At 46.9% G+C, this 23,217-nt stretch overlaps 3 protein-coding genes across 3 annotated transcripts; all 3 read left to right on the top strand.

The window, feature by feature from the left end:
- The first annotated feature begins 532 nt into the window (after window positions 1–532).
- On the top strand, window positions 533–4,930 carry LOC147230207 (phospholipid phosphatase-related protein type 5-like). Its single transcript, XM_086154341.1, has 6 exons — window positions 533–910; window positions 1,506–1,638; window positions 2,827–3,077; window positions 3,148–3,324; window positions 3,562–3,702; window positions 3,788–4,930. Exons 1-6 carry the CDS (start codon window positions 566–568, stop codon window positions 3,815–3,817), a joined length of 1,077 nt encoding a protein of 358 aa, XP_086010467.1. The 5' UTR covers window positions 533–565; the 3' UTR covers window positions 3,818–4,930.
- A 2,829-nt stretch (window positions 4,931–7,759) lies between these two features.
- Window positions 7,760–13,685, top strand: palmda (palmdelphin a). The gene is made up of 8 exons (XM_086154340.1): window positions 7,760–7,869; window positions 9,135–9,183; window positions 9,304–9,384; window positions 10,201–10,334; window positions 10,415–10,517; window positions 10,611–10,635; window positions 10,834–10,985; window positions 11,426–13,685. Exons 2-8 carry the CDS (start codon window positions 9,139–9,141, stop codon window positions 12,395–12,397), a joined length of 1,512 nt encoding a protein of 503 aa, XP_086010466.1. The 5' UTR covers window positions 7,760–7,869; window positions 9,135–9,138; the 3' UTR covers window positions 12,398–13,685.
- Window positions 13,686–17,369: 3,684 nt separating this feature from the next.
- LOC147230205 (dynein axonemal intermediate chain 4-like) lies at window positions 17,370–21,186 on the top strand. The gene is made up of 8 exons (XM_086154405.1): window positions 17,370–17,479; window positions 17,549–17,688; window positions 17,787–17,936; window positions 18,903–19,079; window positions 19,986–20,101; window positions 20,596–20,682; window positions 20,758–20,909; window positions 20,985–21,186. The coding sequence occupies exons 1-8, from the start codon at window positions 17,370–17,372 to the stop codon at window positions 21,184–21,186; spliced, it is 1,134 nt and encodes a 377-aa protein (XP_086010531.1).
- The last annotated feature ends 2,031 nt before the right edge of the window (window positions 21,187–23,217 follow it).

Here is a 23,217-nt window from a genome sequence, read left to right as displayed (position 1 = left end):
AATTGAATATAAATGTTGCAAATTAAAATTTATTCGTTAAATATCTTAAGCTGCAATCATGCTTATCCCAGCTGTGATTGGGCGAGAGGCGGGGATGTACCGGGACTGTTAGACACATTCAGCCATTCACACATCTGGACAAGTCAGGGTCTCCAGTTAAGCTGCTACAAGTGTTTGGAGTGTGAGAGGAACCTGGAGAACCCCGGGGATCATGCCAACACATGGAGAACATGGAGACTCCACACAGAAAGGCTCCCTATGGGAATCCAACCAGGGATCCTCGTAACTGTGAGGGAGCATAGCTAACCACTGCGCCACCATGGTGCCCCTGACAAATAACAGGTCCACTACGAAAAAAAAAACAAACACATGAATGCTGTTGGGTAATGGCCGGCTGGAGGTCATCCAGCACATTAGTCTTCTTCTGCAGTTCTTTTTTCTACTCCCACAATCTTCTTTTGTGACACTGCAGCGCCGCGGGGCCTCATCTCCTCAGCTCAGAAAGGGTCTCTTTAGAGATTGTGCAGTGGGATAGCAGATATCTGGAGGCCAATTCAGTCCATCCATGGGAGTGGAAGGATGGGTTCTTAGCCTGGCAGGAAGTGTGTGCGTGTCATATAACCACCATTATATGAAAGTCCTTCTTCAGTGTAGACGGCATCTGGACTCCAGGGAGCCGCTGGAACCTGCTCCTGCCGGTGCCGCCATGCTCTACTTCCAAGTGGTGATCCTGGCAGGGGTGGTGATGCTGGCATACTACTGCGAGTTTACCGACACGTTCAGCCCGGCGGAGCGGGGCTTCACCTGCGGCGACCCTGCGCTCACTAGGCCCGACCCGGGACCCGAGCAGCGCAGTGCTGTCCATCCCGTGGTGCTGTACTCGGTGGTGGGTGGACTGCCAGTGGTACTGGTGAGTGACTCCTGCTGTGGCAAGGCACTGCCATGGAGACTTGATCAGAATGGCTGAAATTAGAATACAAATATGGATATAGTAATAATAATAATCCGTGGGCTTAAATAAGAAACACCTGATTCTACTGCATGTCTGCAGCTTATCTAATCAGTACTGTCCATCAAAAGGTATAAAATCGATGGATTAGGAAATTACTGTTTATTGCCGCTATTATTTTTCTAATCATTGTCTGGTTTTGACTGGATGAAATGCTGCATTATGGATGATGGGGCTGGAGGAGTCTGCATTTGTGGTGTTGATACAGATAGGGTCGCTCTCTCTATCACATACACACACTCACTCACTCACGCACACACACGGTGATCCCGGGCCTGTTGTCCCTGGATAATGGACAGCAGAGTGAAAATTATGGATAAATGGATTATGAACGATGTGCAAATTTTGTAGATAATTTCAGTTTACATTATAAGGCTCTGATACATGATACAACTGATTTCTACTCGCTTTAGACAAAAATGCAACCCCTTCAGCTGGATTACAAATCGGCCTCATTTGAAATATTTGTGTCACTGTGTCTTTATTTCGTGTCCAGATTTCAGGTGTGGAGCTGGTGAACTTCCTCCTTCACTCCAATTCCAATAGCTTCTATGAAACAGAGAAGGTTGTTGTCCTCGGCGACTGTTGCTACGTGAACCCAATGGTGCGCAGGACATCCCGCTTTCTGGGTGAGTTTGGCAGCGAGGCAACTCACGGTTGTCTCTTAGCCCAACCACAACTTAGAACCTCAAAAGCGCAATAAAAACCAGGCCAAAACCTGAACCCAGCCACAAAACTGGGTAAAACCATAACATATTTAACCGGAAACACGTGTGTAACCATTTGATTTTTTTAAATGCATCAAAACAAAGTGTACAGTTGGACGACCAAATCGCCCTGGCAGCAACAAGATATGAAATCAATCCTTTTCACAACAGGATCACGGAGTGTCGAAAGAGCTGCAAATAGAAATGACTGAAGAAGAAGATCACTCAATAAACCAATTCAAAAATCAATAAATGCTCCAAAACATTGAAGGCGAGTGTATGTACAAACAAGGCCTACAAGTTGGTGCGACCAATGAGTTGCAGTTATCAGCATACCTCTGTGCCAGCTCAATCATGTTCAACCCAACAGTAGCATCTGGTGCAGGGATGGGGCTTTGGAGAGACTTGATTAATAGCAATACCCATCATGTCAAACCATCTCTTATCAGCAACATTATTGGACAGGACTCGTGTCAATCAAAATCAAATTGGCCAAAGAAGCCCAAAACTGTGCCCAAGCTCACTCCCAGAACCCCCACACCAACATGGGATGACTTTGCTCAACAAGGGAGCCCCACTTTAAGGAGAGAAAAATTATTTTTCTTCAGGGTTCAAGCACAAGAACTACCAGGACCCACCAAGAACCAGCTTCTGTGTTTTCCATTGGGCCTCAAGGGGGCGGGACCTGGAGCAGGAAAAGCAATTGGATGTGTGTGGGATAAGGAAAGGGTCTCCTAGCAAAGAGATGGACTCTTGTTTCTTTCCAGAGTGAAAGGAGTCTGGTGGGTCTGGGGAAACTCATGCCCTCCCTCCACAGGTGGTTTGGAGGAAAGGAGAAAGGTCTGGTTCTTGCCAGGAGCATGTGGGTGGTGTCCTGGATGGATGTCTTGAGCACAAAATGGTTAGGCGGGTATTCACCGAAAAAGCAAACAAACAAAAAATAGGTGAATCCCAGGAAAGGATGGGCGAGAAGCAGCAGGTAACAAGAGATGGGAATGGAATCCAGAGTAGATCCAGTGCAAGGAGAGCCCAAGCAGTGGATCCACTGGTTGGCCTGGAAACCCTCAACAGCTCCGTCCTGGGCTGATGTTTGGGTCGGTCTCTCCGCAGGGGTATACGTTTTCGGCTTGTTCACGGCTGACATTTTCGTCAACGCTGGCCAGCTGGTGACAGGAAGCTTGGCTCCATACTTCCTGTCTGCCTGCCAGCCCAATGAGACAGCGCTGGACTGCTGGGACATGCCAGTGTTCTTCAGTCGCTCGGACATCTGCACAGGTGACCCCGAGGACATTGCCCGTGCCAGGAGGACCTTCCCCTCCAAAGAGGCCGCCCTGAGTTTATACACCGGCGTTTACCTGGCAGTGAGTGCGTCGGCCACGAGCAACATGCACACGCACACACACCTTGTGAAATCATCTGGTTCTCTTCCAGATGTATGTCATGTCCTGCGTTGGCTCCGGCGGGGGACGCCTGACAGGGCCACTCCTCAGTCTCTCCATGGTCTGCGTGGCTGTGCTCACGGGCGTCAACAGAGTATCCGAGTACCGGAACCACTGGGGGGACGTCATAACCGGACAGGCCATCGGAGGCGCAATCGCTATCTTCCTGGTGAGCTTTCACTCCATCGCTCGGGTACATATCGAGAAAACGGCGTTCTCAAGTCATCAGACGAATGAAGAAGACGGCATGTATGTAATGCGTTCAGGCTCACCCCAGGGTCTTCCATTATTGGCAACGGTACCAACTGGAGAAGGGAAACTTTTCTTTGATATACATTTGGGTTTATTTTCAAATGCTGAGGGTTTCATTTGAGGCTATTTCTGAGGACCACTCCTTTTCCGCCAGGTGGTGTTTGTGGTTGAATATTTTAAAACCAAACCTGCAGACCCTCCAGAGCTGTCGGACGTGGGCTCGCCCGATACCGACGAGCCCCCAACGAGGGTCAACCCCCGCGTGGAAGCCAGCAACAAACAAGCAGCTGCACAGGTGAGCTTATGGACATCCCGTTGTACTTTTTGAAGTTCTGGAGAAAGGTCTAATTCTTTTTTGCGTGTCCCTGCTGCCTGTCCAGAGCCCAGGGTCCCCGACGGAAGTCACATGACTATGACTCCTCCCTCCCGCCTCCCCGCCCCTCGCAGTCAATGCTGCTCGAGTGCACGCGGGGGGAGGAAGTGCACGGCATCGTTTCCTCAACATTTGATCTCCTTCTGTGCGACAAGACGGTTCTCGCTGTCAAACCAAACCAGTAATTCAGTCTTGGACGTTGTTTTTGTTTGGTACTGGATTTTGCATGATCAGCGCCTGTTAGCATACTAACATGTGCACAGACTAGCAAGATCATACCAAGGTGCTTCTTGTAAATAATGTCCTAAATTCTTACCCCGCATTTCAAAAAATGTCTACGTGTTTAATCGCTTGCCGACTGCCAACCAATGGACGACATCCTGATATCAACGTCCAGAAGTGGTAGACTTCACATTGGACACTTCTTAATCCCAGGCCACACTACACATCTGTCACCATGGTTACGGTTGTAGAACAGACGTGAAGTTCATGCTGATCCAACGGACCAACTGAAGACCCCTGAAAGCATCGCAAGAGCCACAGTTTACAGGATAAACAAACATGGCTGTCACTGTTGTTAGCACAGCTATCTGCTCTGCCCTCCATTACTGTAGTCCCATATGGGTTCATCTGCCATCTTCCTCTTTCGCTGTCCGCTATTGTTGTTTTGATATTTCCCACTACTTCCTGTGTCCCGCCTCCTCTTGCATTGACTGCGTGAGCAGTCAGGTCAGCGACCACTAACCAGGTGACCCAGCCTGCTCCTCAGACATCCGCTCACCCTGAGTAGTGGGCTGGTCCATGGAGGTCACAGGGTCCAATCTTCAGGCTTAGATATCTGAGCATGAAACAGCCACAGGAATCTAAACAATGAGAAAGAACCTGGGATGAAGCATTGTCTCCCCATGTTTTCAATTAAAGTTTCTATATTTCCTTCATGGCAGTAGGTTCCCTTCTGAATCTGTCAGTGAATGATTTCAACCACGTTTCAGCCTCTAAACTTCCTGTTCCCTGGTCGGTAGACACCTCATCTTTAGCTTAACAAACAATACTTGGCTCAAGTTGCTGTCATAAAAAACACTTTACATTGTAAATATACGGTACATTTGTGATACTGTCACAACTGTTTTAGTAAACTTGTGCACAAATCTGGAACCAAAACTTTGTCCTGTTTTCATATAAAGAAATATTTTGGTTTTATCTTCAACCGAACGTGAGTATCAGCGTGTTCCTCGTCTCCCAGGCCAGAGAGGAGATGAAGACGGACATATTTTCTGTCTCGATAAGGGTTTTAACCCCAGCAGGGCAGGATTAGCGGGATGCGGCTCGTCTGCTGCCAGGCCGCCTGCGGCCTCACTTCCAAGCAGAACATCCACTTCTTCAGTTCAAAATCTGCTTCCACTGGATCGATGCTCCTCCGATGCTCTGTGTGAGTCACTGGTTCTAAGTGCCTCCACTACCACAAAGCTGAATCTTCTGCTGTGACTGTCACTGATTCTGCACCACAAGATTTACTGAGGGTACAATTTTGAGTTACAAATTCAAAATTAGCTAAAGAAGAATAAGAAGAAAAGGGAGATGCAGTGATATATCTTTAATCAAGCCTATGTTTGGCTGTACAGCCAAACTGTGGAGCCTAGCAGGCTGGCATGTTAATAATCCCTACAGTGTTAAAAGAAAAACTTAATTTCCTGCTTTGCCATGAGCTGGATGAACTGTGCCGATTATGCTTCACTGCCTGTAATTTAATCTCAACCACCTCCATTAGATATCAGCACAATCTACTTTCACAAATCTGTGTAGGAACTCCGTGCACGTGTGATCAGGTGAACTCAAACTGGATGGACATAGAAATCTGTGTTTTTGAACAGAACTATCCAAAACAAAGTGTCCCTGTGAAGGGCCCCAGAAAGACCCCCCTGCAGCAAGCTGTCCCTCCTGTAAAAAACAAACTGGGGGAGCAACAACCCCCTGACCTAGTGATAACAAGTGGAACCACAGCCTCATCTTCAGACAAGGTAACCTCCCAATAACCTTCAGCTGATGATCAATAAAGAATCAATAGTCTGATCATGGTTGTTGCTCAGGTTGGGTTTTATCATTTACTAGACAACAATATCCATCACCTCTTAAAAACAAGCCGGGTCTAGTGCAATATTCAAAAAAGTGTTTGAATCTTTGGATTTTTAATGCTAAGCTTTATGTTTATAACACTATAAAATTAAAACTGAAATTGATTACATTTATTTGCAATTTTTGTTAGTTAACCTACAAATATTCCCTTTTTGTAAAGTCAAAGCCACCCATTTACCATAATCGACAAGTTACTGTTGATTGTCACACAGTCATAAAATAGAAAGATGACAATTAAAAAGGCTACTTGCGTTCATGTTGCCAGCAGCTAATTGACAACAAATACATGTTAACTAGAATAGCAGCAGCTCAGTTTTACATGAAACCCATTACCAGCTGATTTTATTGCTATAATTCTTTCAACAAATCATTGCTTTTCCATCTTAACAGCAAGAAGAGGGTAGGATAATACACACTTCGCCAGCTCATCCAGTTCTCCTCAGAATTAGGGAGAACTTTTACTGAAATGACGGTGAAGTAGACTAATACTGCCACGGTGTGGCGGACACACACTTACCTCGGATACTTGATGTGATCAATGACTGAGGTGTATTTATTTCTTGGTCTTCACAAAATCACGCAGACGTCGAAAAACACCAGTCGGTCTGTACTTCTCCATCACATCTCGGAAAACGAAGAGCTAGACAATATGAATCCAAACACTGAAATTAAATCACCCACATGTCATCATCCCTTCGGTGTAATGTACGTTTGCAGCAAGTTGAAGGAGAAATTCGATATACGTTCAGACCAAAACATAAGTGGTCTCAGTCTGATTTTACACCCAAAACGACCCAGCAAATGCCACAGAACATAACACTGGAAGTGAAAAATACTTAATAATAAGTCGTAAAATCTCACTGAGTATGGACTACGCAGGACTACGGTGTCATACATCGACGATGATCCCACAAAGGCTGAAGGGAATGTCTTTAATATTTCGTATAACCCGGTTTTGTAGATTCACTGGCCATGTTTTGACGTACTTACATTACTTTTAGTTTTACTAAAAATAAACTTAACTAGGACCTAGCATAACACCTGTAGCGTTGGAATGAAAACTGGTGACGTTAGCACGAAACCCTTGAGCAGTGAGGAAAAAATAAGATCTAAAAGTAAGCAACTTCGGCGCTAACAGTTAAAAAATAAAAAATAAAAATAAACTAATACATAAAGGGATGAGGGTACTCACTGGCTCTGACCGGATGGACTCACAGACCCGGAAACGCAGGAAATGAAAAAGTGATATTCCTCTCCGCTTGTTTCTGTGAAATAAATGGTGGGAACTAAAAACTAACAACTCCCGAGACAATAGTAATTTGTGTTAAATTTGTTTTTTCCTTGGCGAAAACAGGGCAAAAATATATCTTAGATGTGTAATTTTTTTTTTCTAAACGATCTTCATTAAGTGCAAATCACCAGAAATATCAACAGTATTGTGTGTGTTTATGTACAGAAAAGTCTAGTATCTGGCTTGTATTCTTCAAATTATACTGTTTTTTATTACATTATTATTAATCTGTGGGTATTCTTTATCTTACATTAATTTAAAAACTGTATTTTACTGTTTTTTTTTGTATTTTATTTTATTTATTTATTTTTTTTATTTTACAGTGATCGCCACCTTTCTGTCCTGAGGATGACGTCAATTTTGTACGTTCAATAAAGATTACAAAAAAAAAATGGAGGCACGCTGAAACGCTATTGGCTGAAATGAGGACACGCCCACATGCACCCGACGCCCGGGGGAGTCCCCCGCGCGTTCCACAGGACGCGCCAGTGACACGAGCGACTCTTAGGTGTAACGAATCTGCGTCTGCGCGGCTCCTCCGCTCTTCTCCACGGGTGGACCGCAGGAGGGTCTGCAGGGGAGTTGCAGAAGAGGACGGGAGAGACGAAGGTGAAGAGTTTTCAGAAGGAGCTGCACAGAGAAGAAGTGGAGATTTTTCAAAAGAGGTGGACATATTTTCTTAATTCTAAGTTTCTCCTCCCACTGGTCCCCAGCAGGGGTAGAGGGCCACACTTGTGAATGAGCTTCACACACTCTTTGATTTTAGTGCCGGTCCAGTCCAGACTCTGGAGTGCAGGAGATCTGGGTTGAGGGTTCCTTGTGGCTGCTGACAGATTTCACGCACTTGCTTTGGTTTCCAATCTCTTGTTAGGAACGGAATTGAAATAATTCTTAGGATGATCCTGCAGCAAGCAGCATGCAGATCCCGAGGGTGGCATTCACCCCCCGACGGGCACCTTCTCCTCCACAGGTATTCGCCGATCTTCTCCTGTGTGGTGCTGGAGCGGCTTGGGCACTCCAAGGCTCCATAGCTGGCAGGCAGATGGTTTACACAGATTACCGGCCTCATGAGGGGATTAGCTCACTTTGCTGCCTTACGGACGGGCTATCCCTGCTGCCTGCAGGGCCCACGCACCACCCAACCACCATCCACCCAGATCTTTAGCTCCTGCTTTGAAAATACAGTGGGGAGCCAGTCTCTGGTGTTCATCGCCCGGGACCATCCTGGGGATATTTCTGTGAAACATGAGAAGATCACTGGAGAACCACGTGCCCCTTGCTGTGTCTATTTCTCGGAGGCAGAGCGATTAAAGCCCCCCCTAATGCCACCCCCAGGGTTGATAAGAAGGAGTTAGAGCAGAAAACTGTGCAGACCCTTTCCTTTCCTTTAGATCTTCTGGTTTGTTTAAGATGATCATCGGCCATCTGCTCCACGGTTGCTCAGATCCTCCTCAGAGTGGGTCTTCATGTAATACTTCACTGAGGACAAACATTCTGAGAAGGGACAATTGACTATACTTGCGTATTACCTTGACCTCGACCTTGGGTTTCACTTTGCTAACACTGACCTGAAAACAACATATGGTAGCGCTAACAAAACCGACTGGAGAGCTAGACCACATGTTCATATGCTAACAGAATTGTGTTTCTTGAATGGTTGGATGTGTGAGTGGTTGTATGCCTGTACAGTACATGTGGCCCTGTGATCAATCCAGGTTGAACCCCATCTCTTACCCAATGACAGCTGGGGTAGGTTCCCGCCCCTCTGCCCCTGACTGCAAGATAAACAGTATAGATGATGAATGAAGAATGTTGACCAATGTATGGTCACACTGAACTGTTCATGTAATGTAATGTAAAAAAATAACGCATAACAATGACGTTGCCACCAGAGTGATACATGTCTGCCCTCTCTCTTTGCTCCCTGTAGGAGCATGGAGACCTCAGGCCTCCTAAAAGCGAGGCTCCAGGCCGTCACGGTAAGCCACAGTGTTTTCAGCATTACTCTTCTATTCACTTTTTTCTCCAGAAGGTGCAGTCAAGGGTGCATTTTTTCATTGTATGGAAAAATCGACATACGCTGTGTTTGTCTGCGTCAGGATAAGCACCACATCCAGGAGGACATCAGACGGAAGAAACAGGAACTGGAGCAGGAGAAGCTGAGATTGCAGCATCTGAAGGTAAATTGAAAAGTACAAGAAAACGTTATAATACGCGGAAACCCGTGTATTGAAAACATGCGGGTACTTGTAAAGGTACAAATTAAACCGTCACTGATGTGTTTATTATTACGCCTTGAACAATATGAGTAGGCGAGCATGCTCCTGGGCCTTGTTGACATGGAGAAGGCCTTTGACTGCATCTCCGGGGCGTTCTCTGGTGGTGGTGGTGGGGGTCCTGTGGGAGCAAAGGATACCAGGATATGCTTCTACAAGTCACACAAATGCTGCAAGAACTGCATCACACCATCTGCAAAGCATCACACCTTGTCCACGCCGGAAAGTCAGTCAGAGCGGCCAGGGCTAGCAATGAAAGTTGCCTTGTGATGCAGGAACGTTCAGGCTGAGGGAATCTCACCTGGAGTTCCTGGAAGGGGAAGCAGGGTCATAGAGATGTGGTTAGGAGCTCAGACCTCCAGGGGGAAACCAGGAGTACAACTGCTGCTCCTGTGCTTTGTAAGTGGGGCGTTTGGGGTGTCTGCCAAGGGCCCTCCTGTTTGAGTTGCTCACCTAGAAGCCATGTGATTAACCCAGAAGGCTAGAAAAGATCAAAACTTGGACAGGAAGGGCGGGGGCAGAGTGGGCAGGTTTGCCTTGGTCAGCCTGCTACAGCTTGGTGTCACGTAATCAGAGGGAAACTGAATGATGCGATGATAACAAGTGCTACTTTCCTGCATAAAATCAAGATCAAGTGTGAGTGATTGTCTACGATATCCTAGACCCAATCTTTTGTTGACTTGTATCATCAAAATGTATAATCTCCTTTGGCACCCACAGAAAAAATCTCTGAGGGAGCAGTGGCTGCTGCAGGACTCGATTCCCTGCAGTGTGACCGTCACATCGTCTTCGCAGCAGCAGAGTCTTCTGCTGCACCAGAAGCAAGCCATAGCGGTGCAGTTCAACATTCTCAGGTACCATGTGCATTTACACACACACACATGCACAACGTATACAAACCTGTTACAGACTCAAGTTTCTTCTGACCCATCAGGATCGAGAAAGAGGTTGAGTATCTGCAGAGGCAGGAGTCCATGATTTCTGCCATCTTGGACAGACTCAAATCTGAGGAGAAATGTCTGGAAGATGCCGTCAAGGTGAACACACACACACACACACACACACACACACACATACACTTGCACAGTCTTCACCCTTGCAGGTACATCCTCATGACGTTTGTCTTGCAGGAGGACCACCGCAGCTTCGTTCCTGGTGAGTCTCCGCATCATGTCACACCTTTAGCAGGAAACAAGTGGACCTTTGTTAGCATCGTGCCCATGTAGGTTCCATTAGCATTAGCTACACCTGTTGGCAGACACACCTGATACAGTTGATGAAGATCTGGCCTCTCCCTCTCCCTCCCTGACTGTCCACATGGATGATCCCATCTTCATTTCCTGTCCGTCACAGATGTGTCTGCTATGCCGGTCGGTGCAAGGAAAGCCCCCCTGGCCAGGAAAAGTCCAATACACCCCGCAGCCCCCAAGGACCCAAACCAACATACTGGGATGAAGATCCATGACGATGGCAGGAAGCTGGACCGCGGGGGGAGATCCCCGGAGGTACTGCCTCTAACAGGGCTGTAGACAGCAGGACTGAGGGGGTGAAGCGCTGTATGTTGCTATGCACCTTGTAAGGGGATAGAGAATAGTTGTATGTCTTGTTATGAGGCCCAAATACTGATCCAGGATGACCCTCAACTCTCGCCAAATGACTGCTGGGGATAGGCTGCAGCCGTCCCCCGCAACCCTGATGACGGGATAAGCGGAAGAGATAATACATTAATTCATTAATGTGTTTGTTCCTTGCTTATAGAAGAGAAGTGTCCGTCTATACTGCAAATATATTTCCTCGACATTTGCATTGAAAATAACTTAGTATCGGGTGGATGGAATTCAGGCAAAGACATTTCCAATCTTTGGGCAATGGGACCAAGCGCCCGACTGAATGTTTGACCGAAATGTTGTCGAAAAACCTCTCCTGCCGATTTCTTGTCTCGTAGACAGAGCGACGCGACAGGAGCATCGCGTTCAAGCTGTCGGCCAACGAGGTGCGACAGCTAATACAAGGCCCCGCTGAGGCCTGCCGCGGAGCCCGGAGTTGCAGTGGGAGCGGAGAGCCTCACTTCCTCGATCCGCTGCGTTGCCATGGAAACCGTGGGGCCACTCTCCCCAGGAACAGGAAAGCGGGGATGGGGGAAATACCAGACAGACAGTACAGCCGAGATGACGAGCGGAGGAATCAGTGCTACCTCCCGGACAGATGTCACCCTGGAAACCCAAAGGAGGCAGGGCGACACTACGATAACCACAAATACTCAAAATACAGTTCCTACCAGGACAGAGGCGGTCAAGGCATCCGGGAAGATCACCTCGACAACCATCGCACCCCTTACAGCGTCGCCAGGAGCAATGGGGAGATAAACAGCGCCAATGGCTGGCCTCCTGCAAGATCACATGACCACCAAGGGGTCTCCTCCTACCAACAGCTATATTACACTCCGTCTCACTACATTCCTCTGAATGATTACATCAGCGTGGACAGGGAGGACCTTTGCGGCGATGGCTCCTCGTCCTGCCGCCTGTACAGCGGACACGCCCACTGTGACAGAGTCCCATCACCCCTCTATGCTGATGACACCCCGTACACCATCCTCAACACCCTGGAGACCACAGAGCCCATCACGGCCGTCTTCATGGGTTTCCAGACCACGCAGGATGACAGCCACCAGAGTCACGGCTCCTTTGAGGGCTCACTGCAGGCCGAGCTTGTGATTATAGGGGACCCGGGGGAAAATGGCAACGTCGAAGATGACACTGGGAAGAATAGGGGTTCTGGTAGCCCTCTGGGAGATTCAGCCACAGAAGGGGCACAGTGCCCTGGGGGGACGGGGGGCAAGTGGCTGCCTAGGTCGGAGAGAACAGGTGTCAGGAAGGTGGAGAATAAACTGAAGGCTTGCTGTGCTGTCTGCTGAAGCATGACCCCTCACTGGAACCCAGAATCTCATCCGCTCCATCTACAACACCACCCTTAGATATGACCGGAAATTTTCTCGCTTCAAGGTCAATACCTGCAACCCTCTGATGACCACGGTCATGTGACCCAGGAGGTCGGCTGAGCAAAGACCAAGATTTCCAAGGAGGTTGCCGTATTATTTGCAGGTTGTAATCTCCTAGATCCCTGGCTCTGCAAATTAAAGGGAATTAGCTTTTTGAGCCTGTCTGCCTCAGATAGTATAACTGGTGATGGGAAGGAAATGTTTTTAGATGAGTATATTATTGCATTTTTTTGTCATAAGCATATTTTATTCCAGTAGCTATTTGTTATTCTTAAATAACATTCCCAAACATTTGCTTCATGTTTGTGATCTCAAGTCAACCGTGTTGATACCTTTGCTAACATCTTAGCAATTGCAAGCCAATGTTGGCCACCTTTACCTGTTTGTTAGCATTTTTAAACACATGTAGACACACATTTATACAATTGAGAAGTTTATAATTATTTTGTAGTCAACACAAACATGTTACAGCACCTGTTAGCAACAAATTGTAGCCACGTTTGCTGTGCATTAGGAATTGTTTACCTCTTTAGCACCGTATTGCCTTTTTGTGATTTGGTTCCCTAAAACAAGTGTTACTCTCCATGTAGTTCAGAATTTACTAACCACCAGGAATATTTAGATGCTTGCTAGCATTTGTTTAAGATTCAGCATCGGTTGGCGGTTGCTTTTATCTGTCTTTGGGCGGACATTATTCCAGTTTTATAGTCTTGATCTTGTTAGATCTGTTATAAGCTCTTTACACAAGGAATAGCATATTTTAGCCTCCAGTAAAGCACTATTAGAATCAGAATCAGTTGCCATTTTACCCATATTAGCCATTGTAAGCCCGGAGTTACAAATATTCTATGACTTTTGTCTTCAGAGATCATGTTTAAGCTTTACATAATAGCATTTGCTAGTGTATTATAGTTACCTCTTGTTATTTGGTAATCTGTTTACGATATTATTGTGTGTATTACTACTATTTAACTATTTGTCATTAACTTTTTTATACAAGCGCCAGTATTTCTTTGCCATTTGTGAATTAGTATTTTTGCCTTTTATCAAGCCCCGTGAGTGACATATTTGCTTTGATAGCCAGAAGTAATCATCTTAAATGCTAGAAAATGTGTGTTTGTACTTATCTAAACAATTATCTTTTATAATCATTTTGTTGTTTTTTTTTATTAGCATAATCCAATGATATATTAGCCACTGCTAACCGGGCACTACTGTCTGTTATACAGATGTTTCATTGTTTAAAAAAAAAAAAATCAATTCATCTGACGCTACCAATCTTTTTGCTTACAAAAGTGTGTGTGTGTGTGTGTGTGTGTGTGTGTGTGTGTGGTCAACTCAAGTACTGGTGGTACAGGAGTATGGCTAGCACTGCTAGAATAACTCACAAGTTGCACAGTTACTTGAAAAATAATGTATATAATGTGCATATAATACATAAATAACATAAAAATTGATCATTTAATTTGTATATCGTACATGAATAACATAAAAAGAAATTATTTAATATGTATAGAACACACAAATAACATACAGAGTAATTTATATAATATCTCTACGTTTTAAATGCATCTATTTATTGACAAGATTTTTTTTTAATTACTTTATTAGTTTACTGCAAGTTCCGCGTGTCACACACGGTACTTGCACTTTTAGCTAGCGGCGCTAAGCCGGCCGTGGCGTCGCGTTGCCACGGCAACCGTAAACATACTTCACTCGCCGCAACGATGTCCGGCTCGGGGCCGCGGGAGGACGCGCGCCGGAGGCGAGCCGCACACCTGAAGCCGTGAGTCCGCGACATTCGGTGCGTCTCTTCCGGTTGTGGTTTCGGGTTCCGGGTTCTAAGCCGCCCTCTGGCCGCAGGTCATCCAGGACGACCAATACTTCCGGTTCGGGGTCCCACGGCTTCCAGAACAGCAGCTCCGTGGGCTACGTCCGCTGCAGCCTCAGCCTCGGGGGAGGGAGCAGGAAACACCTGGGACAGGTACTCTTGCGTGCGTGTGTGTGTGTGTGTGTGTGTGTGTGTGTGTGTGTGTGTTTAAGGCTCAATGGAAATATTTCAGCTTCACAGCTGGCATGACAAAATAAAATAAAATAATACAAAGAAATAAATCAAATCAAATAAATAGAACAATTAAAAAATCAATCTATCAAATAAAAAACTCATGTTTAGCACTTTGTGTGAATGATTTTGTGTCTCTAAATGACATCTGAATGAGAGGGTGAACGTATGTCTATATGACTTATGAATAAATGAATGAATGGTTGTATATCTATGTGTAGACTTGTGAATGAGTGACTGATTTGCTATATGTCTACACATGAATCATTCATAAATTAATGAATGGTCTTATGTGTGAATGAGTGATTGAATGGTTGTATGTCTCTGTATACAGTGGGGAGAACAAGGATTTGATACACTTCTGATTTTTCAGCTTTTCCCACTTGCAAAGCACACAGATGTCTGTCATTTTTTTATCATAGGTACTCTTCAATGGTGAGTGGCAGAATCTAAAACGAAAATCCAGAAACCACATTGTATGATTTTTTTAGTCATAATTTGCTTTTTATTTTATGACAAGTATTTGATCACCTACCAACCAGTAAGAATTGCAGCTTTCACGGACCTATCAGTTCTTCTTTAAGAAGCCCTCTTGTTGATGATGGTCAATCTCCCTCAGTCTGGGTCTCCATGCAAGATCTCACCTCGCGGAGCATCAATGATCATGAGGAAGGTGAGGGATCAGCCCAGAACTACACGGCTGGACCTGGTCAAAGACCTGAAGAGAGCTGGGACCACAGTCTCAAAGAAAACCATTAGTAAGACAGTAGGCCATCATGGATTAAAATCCTGCAGGTCCCCCTGCTGAAGCCAGCCCATGTCCAGGCCTGTCTGAAGTTTGCCAATGACCATCTGGATGATCCAGAGGAGGAATGGAAGAAGGTTTCCCTCAGTAAGAGCTTTTAAGATGGGTAATGGTTGGGTCTGCTAGCATGACATCGACCTGAAACACACAGCCAGGGCAAATAAGGAGTGGCTCTGTAAGAAGCATCTCAAGTTCCTGGAGTGGCCTAGAGAGTCTCTAGACCTGAACCCAAAAGAAAATCTTTGGAGGGAACTGAAAGTCCATATTGCCCTGTGACTGCCTTGAAACCTGAAGGATCTGGAGAAGATCTGTATGGAAAAGTGGACCAAAATCCCTGCTGCAGTGTGTGCAAACCTGGCCAAGAACTACAGGAAACGTCTGATCTTTGTTCTTGTCAACAAAAGATTTCTGTACCAAATATTAAGTTCTGTTTTTCTGATATATCAAATACTTATGTCATGCAATAAAAAGCAAACTAATTACTTAAAAATCATAAAATATGTTTTTCTGGATTTTTGTTTTAGATTCTGTCACTTAAAAATGAAGAGTACCTATGATAAAAATTACAGACCTCTACATACAAGTGTATCAAATACCTGTTCTCACTGTCGATGTGTGAATGAGTGAGTGAATGATTATATGTTTGTACATGACTTGTGAATGAGTGAATGGTTGTATGTCTATATATGATATATAAATTAGAGGATTAAATGGTTATATGTTTTTACATGATTCATGAATGAATGAACCTCCCATTTCTGGAGTGCAGGACAGGCGGTATAGAGAATGAATGAATTTCAAGACATTTTTGAAAATCCTAAAAATTAACAGACAAACAAACCACTAAAACCATACATTGTTGCTCGCCTGTAGGTAAATACCTCAAACACTCAGAATATTTCCACATCTGAGAAGGAACCATGAGCGCGTCGAACTCCAGTTGTCCTCAAGTGTTTTCCTGCTGCAGGTGCTCGATAGCGAAGGAAATGATGTGACGCCGCTGCCGCTGCTCAACCCACCAACGGGCCCGACTCGAGCCTGCAGGTTCTTCGTGGACGAGATCTGTGGTGTCTCGGCGTCAGAGCAGAACACCGCCAGCAGGAGCTTCATCCTGCCCTTCTCGAGGTGTGAAGGGGGAACTTTCCTGCCTGATTTCAGAAAAAGCTAAACGTCAGCCACCAGCTATCTCGTTCATGTGACATGCCCTGCACACTTCTTCTTCTCCCTTGGGCTGCTCCTTCCAAGGGTCACTATAGCCAAACATCTGCCTCCATTTCCATCAGCCCCCTCATCTTACTTCCTATAGGTAACCTATACAACCCTCCCTCCACCCAGAAACCTCCCCCAGACCTCCTACCTGGCAGCTCCAACCTTAGCATCCTTCTACCCAGATCATCACTATCCCTCCACATCTTCATCTCTGCCTCCTGTCTTCTTCTCACAGATAGCACAGCTGCCCTCACCACCTCTTCTCCACTCTCTCCACTGCTTTGGATCATGTGTCTCGCCATCCCCTGTAGCGTCAAATAACTCTCAACTTTAGGGTTTATTGCAAAAAATCAGTATTACATCACAAGCTAAGCTAACTTATCTTACCCCCCCCGGCAGATCCACACTGGGCAGCAGCCGACTGTCCAGCCAGTCCACCATCGAGTCCTTGAACGAGGAGATTGAGGACACTTTCTCCAAACAGGAGGCTCCAGGCAACTTCACAGGTGCTTGCACACACACACACACACACACACACACACACACACACACACACACACACACACACACACACACACAAAGCAGCTAGCTTGAGTTTCTAATCACCATGGCCTAGAAACGCAGAACCCATATGCAAACAAATTCACACACACACACACACACACACACACACACACAACTCTTCTGAACTGTATAACTCCGCTGCTGTCACCGCCTTCACTCTCCCTTTTGCAGATGACCCTGTGAAATATGTTGCTTGTTCCCTGCTGTCAGATTTGCAGAGGAGAAGGGACACGGTGAGGGCACAGGTGATGGAGGACATGCTGGACCAAGTGGTCGACGTCATCATCTCCGAGACTGACTGCATGACCTTATTGGACGTGCCTAGCGTACTGGTGCTGGCAGACGCCGAGGACGCGCAGTGAGTCAGGAGGTGGAGGCCACAGGGATGAACTTCATGGACCTAACTGACCCTTGTTCTCCTTCACAGAATGGTGAGCGGGGAGCTCCAGGAAGCTGCCGTAGACGGAGGCGGCAAGGAGAAGAAGGTGGATAGGGCAACGCAGACGCTGAACGGAGCCCCCAAGAACAAGCAAGCCCAGACTCAGAGCAGGGTCTTGGTTGACGCAGGTTGGGAGTTCACCAGTTGCGGGATGTAATTCAGGAGGTTCTCAGGTCATGCATACAGTGCATGATCGGGCATTGTTGTCTTGTCGCCATGGTTACAGCAACGTCTGTTACTGCCTGGGATGTGTCCGACGTGCCATGTGACCCTGAGCTGCTGGCAGCTGCGGCGATGCCCGAGCATACTGATGCCGCCGTGGACTCAAGAGGAGCTGCAGAGGGGAACGAATCTGTTAGTAGCATGGCTAGCACAGGTAACACACTGACACACACATACACACATACACACATACACACAGAAACAACATTCTGACCCAAGGCCACCTTACAGAAGGTCAAGGAAGATTAGAAATGAACAGCTGGAATGGAGGCTTCAGGAAATTGGTTTGAAGACTGGACTTGAAGTGAGGGAGGGAGTCAACGTGTCAGATGTCAGCAGTGTGGTTGAGATCCAAAGCTTCTCAACTCTCTATCCCATAATACTAAGGCGGGGAGAGGGAACGACTAGTCCAGTGGTGGATGAAGATCTGAGAGTGGAAAGGGGTGGTGTTGTGAAGCAGATGGGACCAGGCTGTGGATGCAATTATAGGTGAGGAGCAACATCCTGAGGGGAATCCTGGATTCTATGGGCAGCCAGAAGAGTTGCTGGAGGACATGTTGTTTTGATCCTGGCTGCAGAATCCTGGAGGAGCTGGAGTTTGGGGTGGGATTTGTTGAGGTGTCCAAAAGAATGGAGTTGATGAGGCTTTGGATGGTGTCTAGGTGACTAGACGACAGACCAGACCAGACCAAGTGACATCATGACTGTTCTTTTCCAAGATGACACCCTGACTCCTAACCTGAGTGGAGGGAAGAGATAGAAGAGTCTCTGGTGTTGATGGAGAAACTGGTGGAGAACAAACCCACAGGAAGAGCCTATTTATGTTGCTGTTAAGTTTGAGAACATTGGAGGAGAACAATGATTTGATCTCTATTAGGCAGCCAGGGAGGGAGGAGAAGAATTGGGTTTGGAGATTAAGAGCTGGATGTCGTCAGTGTAGCCATGAATATTGCTGTTACTGAATGTGCAGCTTCTCAGATATGGAACTGCTGGAGGAAGCATGTAGATGATCCAAAGAAGGGGCTCCAGAGAAGAGCCCTGGGGAACACCAGCAGGGCCAGAAAAGAATGGACCACATGGATGAACAAGTAAACTAGCTTTGGGTGCTGGTTCTCCTCAGGCAGTGTTGCCAGCTCCATGAGGGAGTCAGACGTGTCCCTCAACTCCCAGACGGACCTTCAGCTCGTCCTTCAGACCGAGGCCTTCAGACAATGCCTGTCAGTCATGGAGAGGATCGTCCTGCAGAATGTCTTACAATGCCAGCTGGCTGCCTACAGGCAGCTGGCTGCGCCAGGAGGTACACACACACAAACACACACACACACACACACACACACACACACACACACACACACACACACACACACACACACACAGAGTTTCCACAACCAGTGTTTTTGGTCATATAAAAATCAATCAAATGCATGTTTATTAACTGTCGCCACATTTAATCAACGTTCTCCATCTAACCCTATTTTCTGTATCCTCCTCTCTCAACTACCTTCATATCCTCTCTCACTACATCCATAAATCTTCTCTTTGGTCTTCCTCTAGACCTCCTGCCTGGCAGCTCTAATGCCACCATCTGTCTACCAATATATTCACTTTCCCTCCTCTGTACATGACCGAACCATCTCAGTCTGGCTTCTCTCCAAAACATCTAATGTGTTGTTCCTCTGATAGACCCATTCCTGATCCTATCCATCCTGGTCACTCCCAAAGAGAACCTTAGCATCTTCATCTCTGCTTTACCTCTCACTCTGCCTCCTGTCTTTTTGTCATTGTAACTGTTTCTAGGCATTACTGCATCGCTGGTCTCACCACTGTCTTGTACACCTTTCCTTTCATTCTGGCTGATAGTCTTCTGTTGTATAGTACCCCTGAACCATTTTTTTCCACAATCTCTGCTGCTCTGGACTATTGACCCCAAGTACCTGAAATCCTCCAACTTCTTGATCTCCACTCCCTGTAGCCTCACCATTTCCACCAGGGTTCCTCTCATTCACACACATATACTCTATCTAGCTGCGACTAACCTTTCATTCCTCTCCTTTCCAGTGCATACCTCCACCTCTAGATTTAGGCTAAAAATAAAAGATTTAAGACAAAGCAGGAGATTTTATGGATCAGGAGGTTTTTATCTTCTGGTCCAGACGTTCGTGTTGCGTGGACCCGAAAGCAGTGTGTGTGATCTGTGTGTCAGAGGGTGCTGCGCCTGAGGGCTCTCCCACTCCTGCCCTGGAGCTTCTCTGGACCTTCAGCTGTGAGCTGAGCAGAGGACGCAGTGTCACCGCCATGGCCTGGAACAAGCAGAATCCGGTGACGAACACACACACACACACTCACACACACACACACACACACACACACACACACACACACACACACACACACACACACACACACACACACACATTTGTAGATTAGCACAGGGACACAACGGGAGCTCCCATTTCTTCTAATGCTGATGCTAACCACCATAGCCTAGAACAAGCAGAACCCAGTGACACACACATGCGCACACACATACACACAAACATACAGGGAAAGGTTACTGGGTGGAAGTCCTGGACCTCCTGGATCATGCTCATAACCCAATCGATGGTGTGAGTATCTTCTATCAGACATGATATCTACTCCAGCCCTCAGTCGGACACAAAGGCCGATCAATAGTATCAGTGAAAGGAATCAGCGAGGTGAGCAGGAAGTTCTCTGAAGCCCCTCCAACTTCTCATGAGAGCAAAGAGCACCACCTCCGGATCCTAGTTCCTCAAGGCTGACTGTCTCTGCTTCGACTTCCGTGTGTTCCCCAGGACCTCCTGGCTGTGGGCTACGGCCCGCCCATCCCGACACAGTTGCCGCCGGGGCTGGTCTGCTGCTGGTCTTTCAAAAACACCCAGGTGCCTCCTCACCGGGAGATTGATTTTGTCTTCCGGGAGGCTGTGTCCGGTCTCATCGTGTGTGTCGTCCCCCAGTGGCCAGAGCGTGTCATCTCCTTGGACAGCGCCGTGACCTCCCTGGACTTCTCGTCGGTCAACCCCAGCCACCTCGCCGTGGGGATGCGGGACGGCACCATCGCTGTCCATGCCGTACACAGCCGAGGCAGTGGGTGCGTGGTCAGCAACCGGTGAGGCTTCGCCGGTGCGTTCACTTACTCGCCTCCAAAGCCACGAGATTCCACGTTCCCGGGATTCCTCTGCAGGGAGAGCAGCAAGAAACCCCTGGGGCCGGTGTGGCAGCTTCGATGGACCCGGCAGGAACTGATATCGGGGAAGGAGGAGGTGGAGACCCTGGTGTCTGTCACCGACGATGGCAGGATGAGCAAGTGGTTCGTCTGCAACAGCGGCCTGGAGTGCACAGGTGCAGACTCCCGGGGTCAGGGGTCACCTCGGCCCCTGCCTTGAGGGGGTGAAGACCCTGTTTATGTGGGTTTTAATTCCATCCAAAATCAACTGTAGGCATTCTGGGAGCTGACAGTTTAAGAAGCATTCATTCATTCATTATCTGCCTATCCTGTTCACAGGGCTGGGGGGGTGAAAGAGTGAATGGTTGTATGTCTGTAATGATGTGTGAATGGGTAAATGAATGACTAGTTGTATGATTCTAAATGAGGTGTGAATCAGAGGGTAAAGAGTTGTCCATCCATCCATCCATCCATCTTTTTCTGTTTATCCGGAGTCGGGTCGCAGGGGCAGCAGCCAGAACAGTGAGGTCCAGACCTCCCTTTCCCCCGCCACATGGTCCAGCTCCTCTGGGGGGACCCCAAGGCGTTCCCAGGCCAGCGTGGAGACATAGTCTCCCCAGCGTGTCCTGAGTCTTCCCCGTGGTCTCCTCCCGGATGGACATGCTTGAATATATTCGGGGATGTCCAGCCCAAGCCATCTCATCTGACTCCTCCCTATGCAGAGGAACAGTAGCTTTACTCCGAGCTCCTCCCGGATGATCGAACTTCTCACCCTAAAGGGACAGTGTGGCCGCCCTGTGGCGTAAACTCATTTTGGCCACTTGTATCCGCGATCTTGTTCTGTTGGTCACTACCCACAGCTCGTGACGATAGGTGAGGGAGGGAACACAGATCGCCTGGTAAATTGCCTTTTGGCTCAGCTCCTTCAATTCACCCGTCGATCTCCCGCTCCATCCTTCCCTCACTCATGAACAAGACCCCGATATACTTGAACTCCTCCACTTGGAACAGGATCTTTTCCCCGGCCCAGAATGGGCATTCCACCCGTTTATGGTTGAGCACCATGGTCTCAGATTTGGAAGTGTTGATCCTCATCCGAGCCGCTTCACACTCGGCTGCAAACCCTTCTTCTGAGAGCTGGAGATGAGCTTGATTGGTGAATAGTTGTATGTCTGTATATTACATGTGAATAGATGAGTGAATGAATGTTTGTATGTTTCTAAATTACATGTGAATGAGAGGGTGAACGGTTTTATGTCTATATATGACATGTGAATGAGATGGTGAATGGTTATATGTCTCTACATGATGCGAATGAAAGGATGAATGGCTGTATGTCTCCACAGCACATGTAAATAAATGAATGAATGGTTGTCTATTTGACATGGTGGTCAGGGTGGTCAGGGAGAGCTTCCAGATGATTGGACAACAACAGCTAGTGTTATCAGGGAGACAGGTAGAAGAGTACTTGGTGTGTCATCTGGAAGGAAAGTAGATAAGGAGACTTGGTGGTGGAATGAGGAAGTGCAGGAGTGTATAAAGAGAAAGCGGTTAGCGAAGAAGAAGTGGGATACTGAGAGGACTGAAGAGAACATACAGGAGTTCAGGGAGATGCGGCGAAAGGTAAAGATAGAGGTAGCAAAGGCAAAACAAAGGGCTTATGATGACTTGTATGCTCGGTTGGATAGTAAGGAGGGTGAGAATGATCTATACAGGTTGGCGAAACAGAGAGATAAAGATGGAAAGGATGTACAACAGGTCCGGGTGATAAAGGACAGAGAGGGGAATGTATTGACAGATGCTAGAAGAGTGATGGGAAGATGGAAAGAGTACTTTGAAGAGCTACTGAATGTGGACAATTAAAGAGAGGCAAGGGTAGAGGAGGTGATTATTGTAGACCACAAAGTAGCAAAAATTAGTAAAAGTGAAGTGAGGAAGGCATTGAAGAGGATGAAGAGTGGAAAAGCAGTTGGTCCTGATGATATACCTGTGGAGGTGTGGAAGTGTCTAGGAGAGGCAGCGGTAGATTTTCTGACTAGATTATTCAACTGGATCTTAGAGAGTGAGAAGATGCCTGAAGAATGGAGACAAAGTGTGATGGTGCCTATTTTTAAGAATAAAGGGGATGTGCAGAATTGTGGCAACTACAGAGGGATAAAGTTGATGAGCCATACAATGAAGTTATGGGAAAGAGTAGTGGAAACTAGACTGAGAGCAGAAGTCAGCATTTGTGAACAGCAGTATGGCTTCA

The sequence above is a fragment of the Fistularia commersonii genome, chromosome 10, assembly GCF_037954325.1.
Source record: "Fistularia commersonii isolate RoL2024-O1a breed Wild chromosome 10, RoL_Fcom_v1.0, whole genome shotgun sequence".
NCBI lineage: Eukaryota > Metazoa > Chordata > Actinopteri > Syngnathiformes > Fistulariidae > Fistularia > Fistularia commersonii.
Note: the sequence above shows the minus strand (reverse complement) of the source record. Positions and strands in the feature narration are given on the sequence as shown.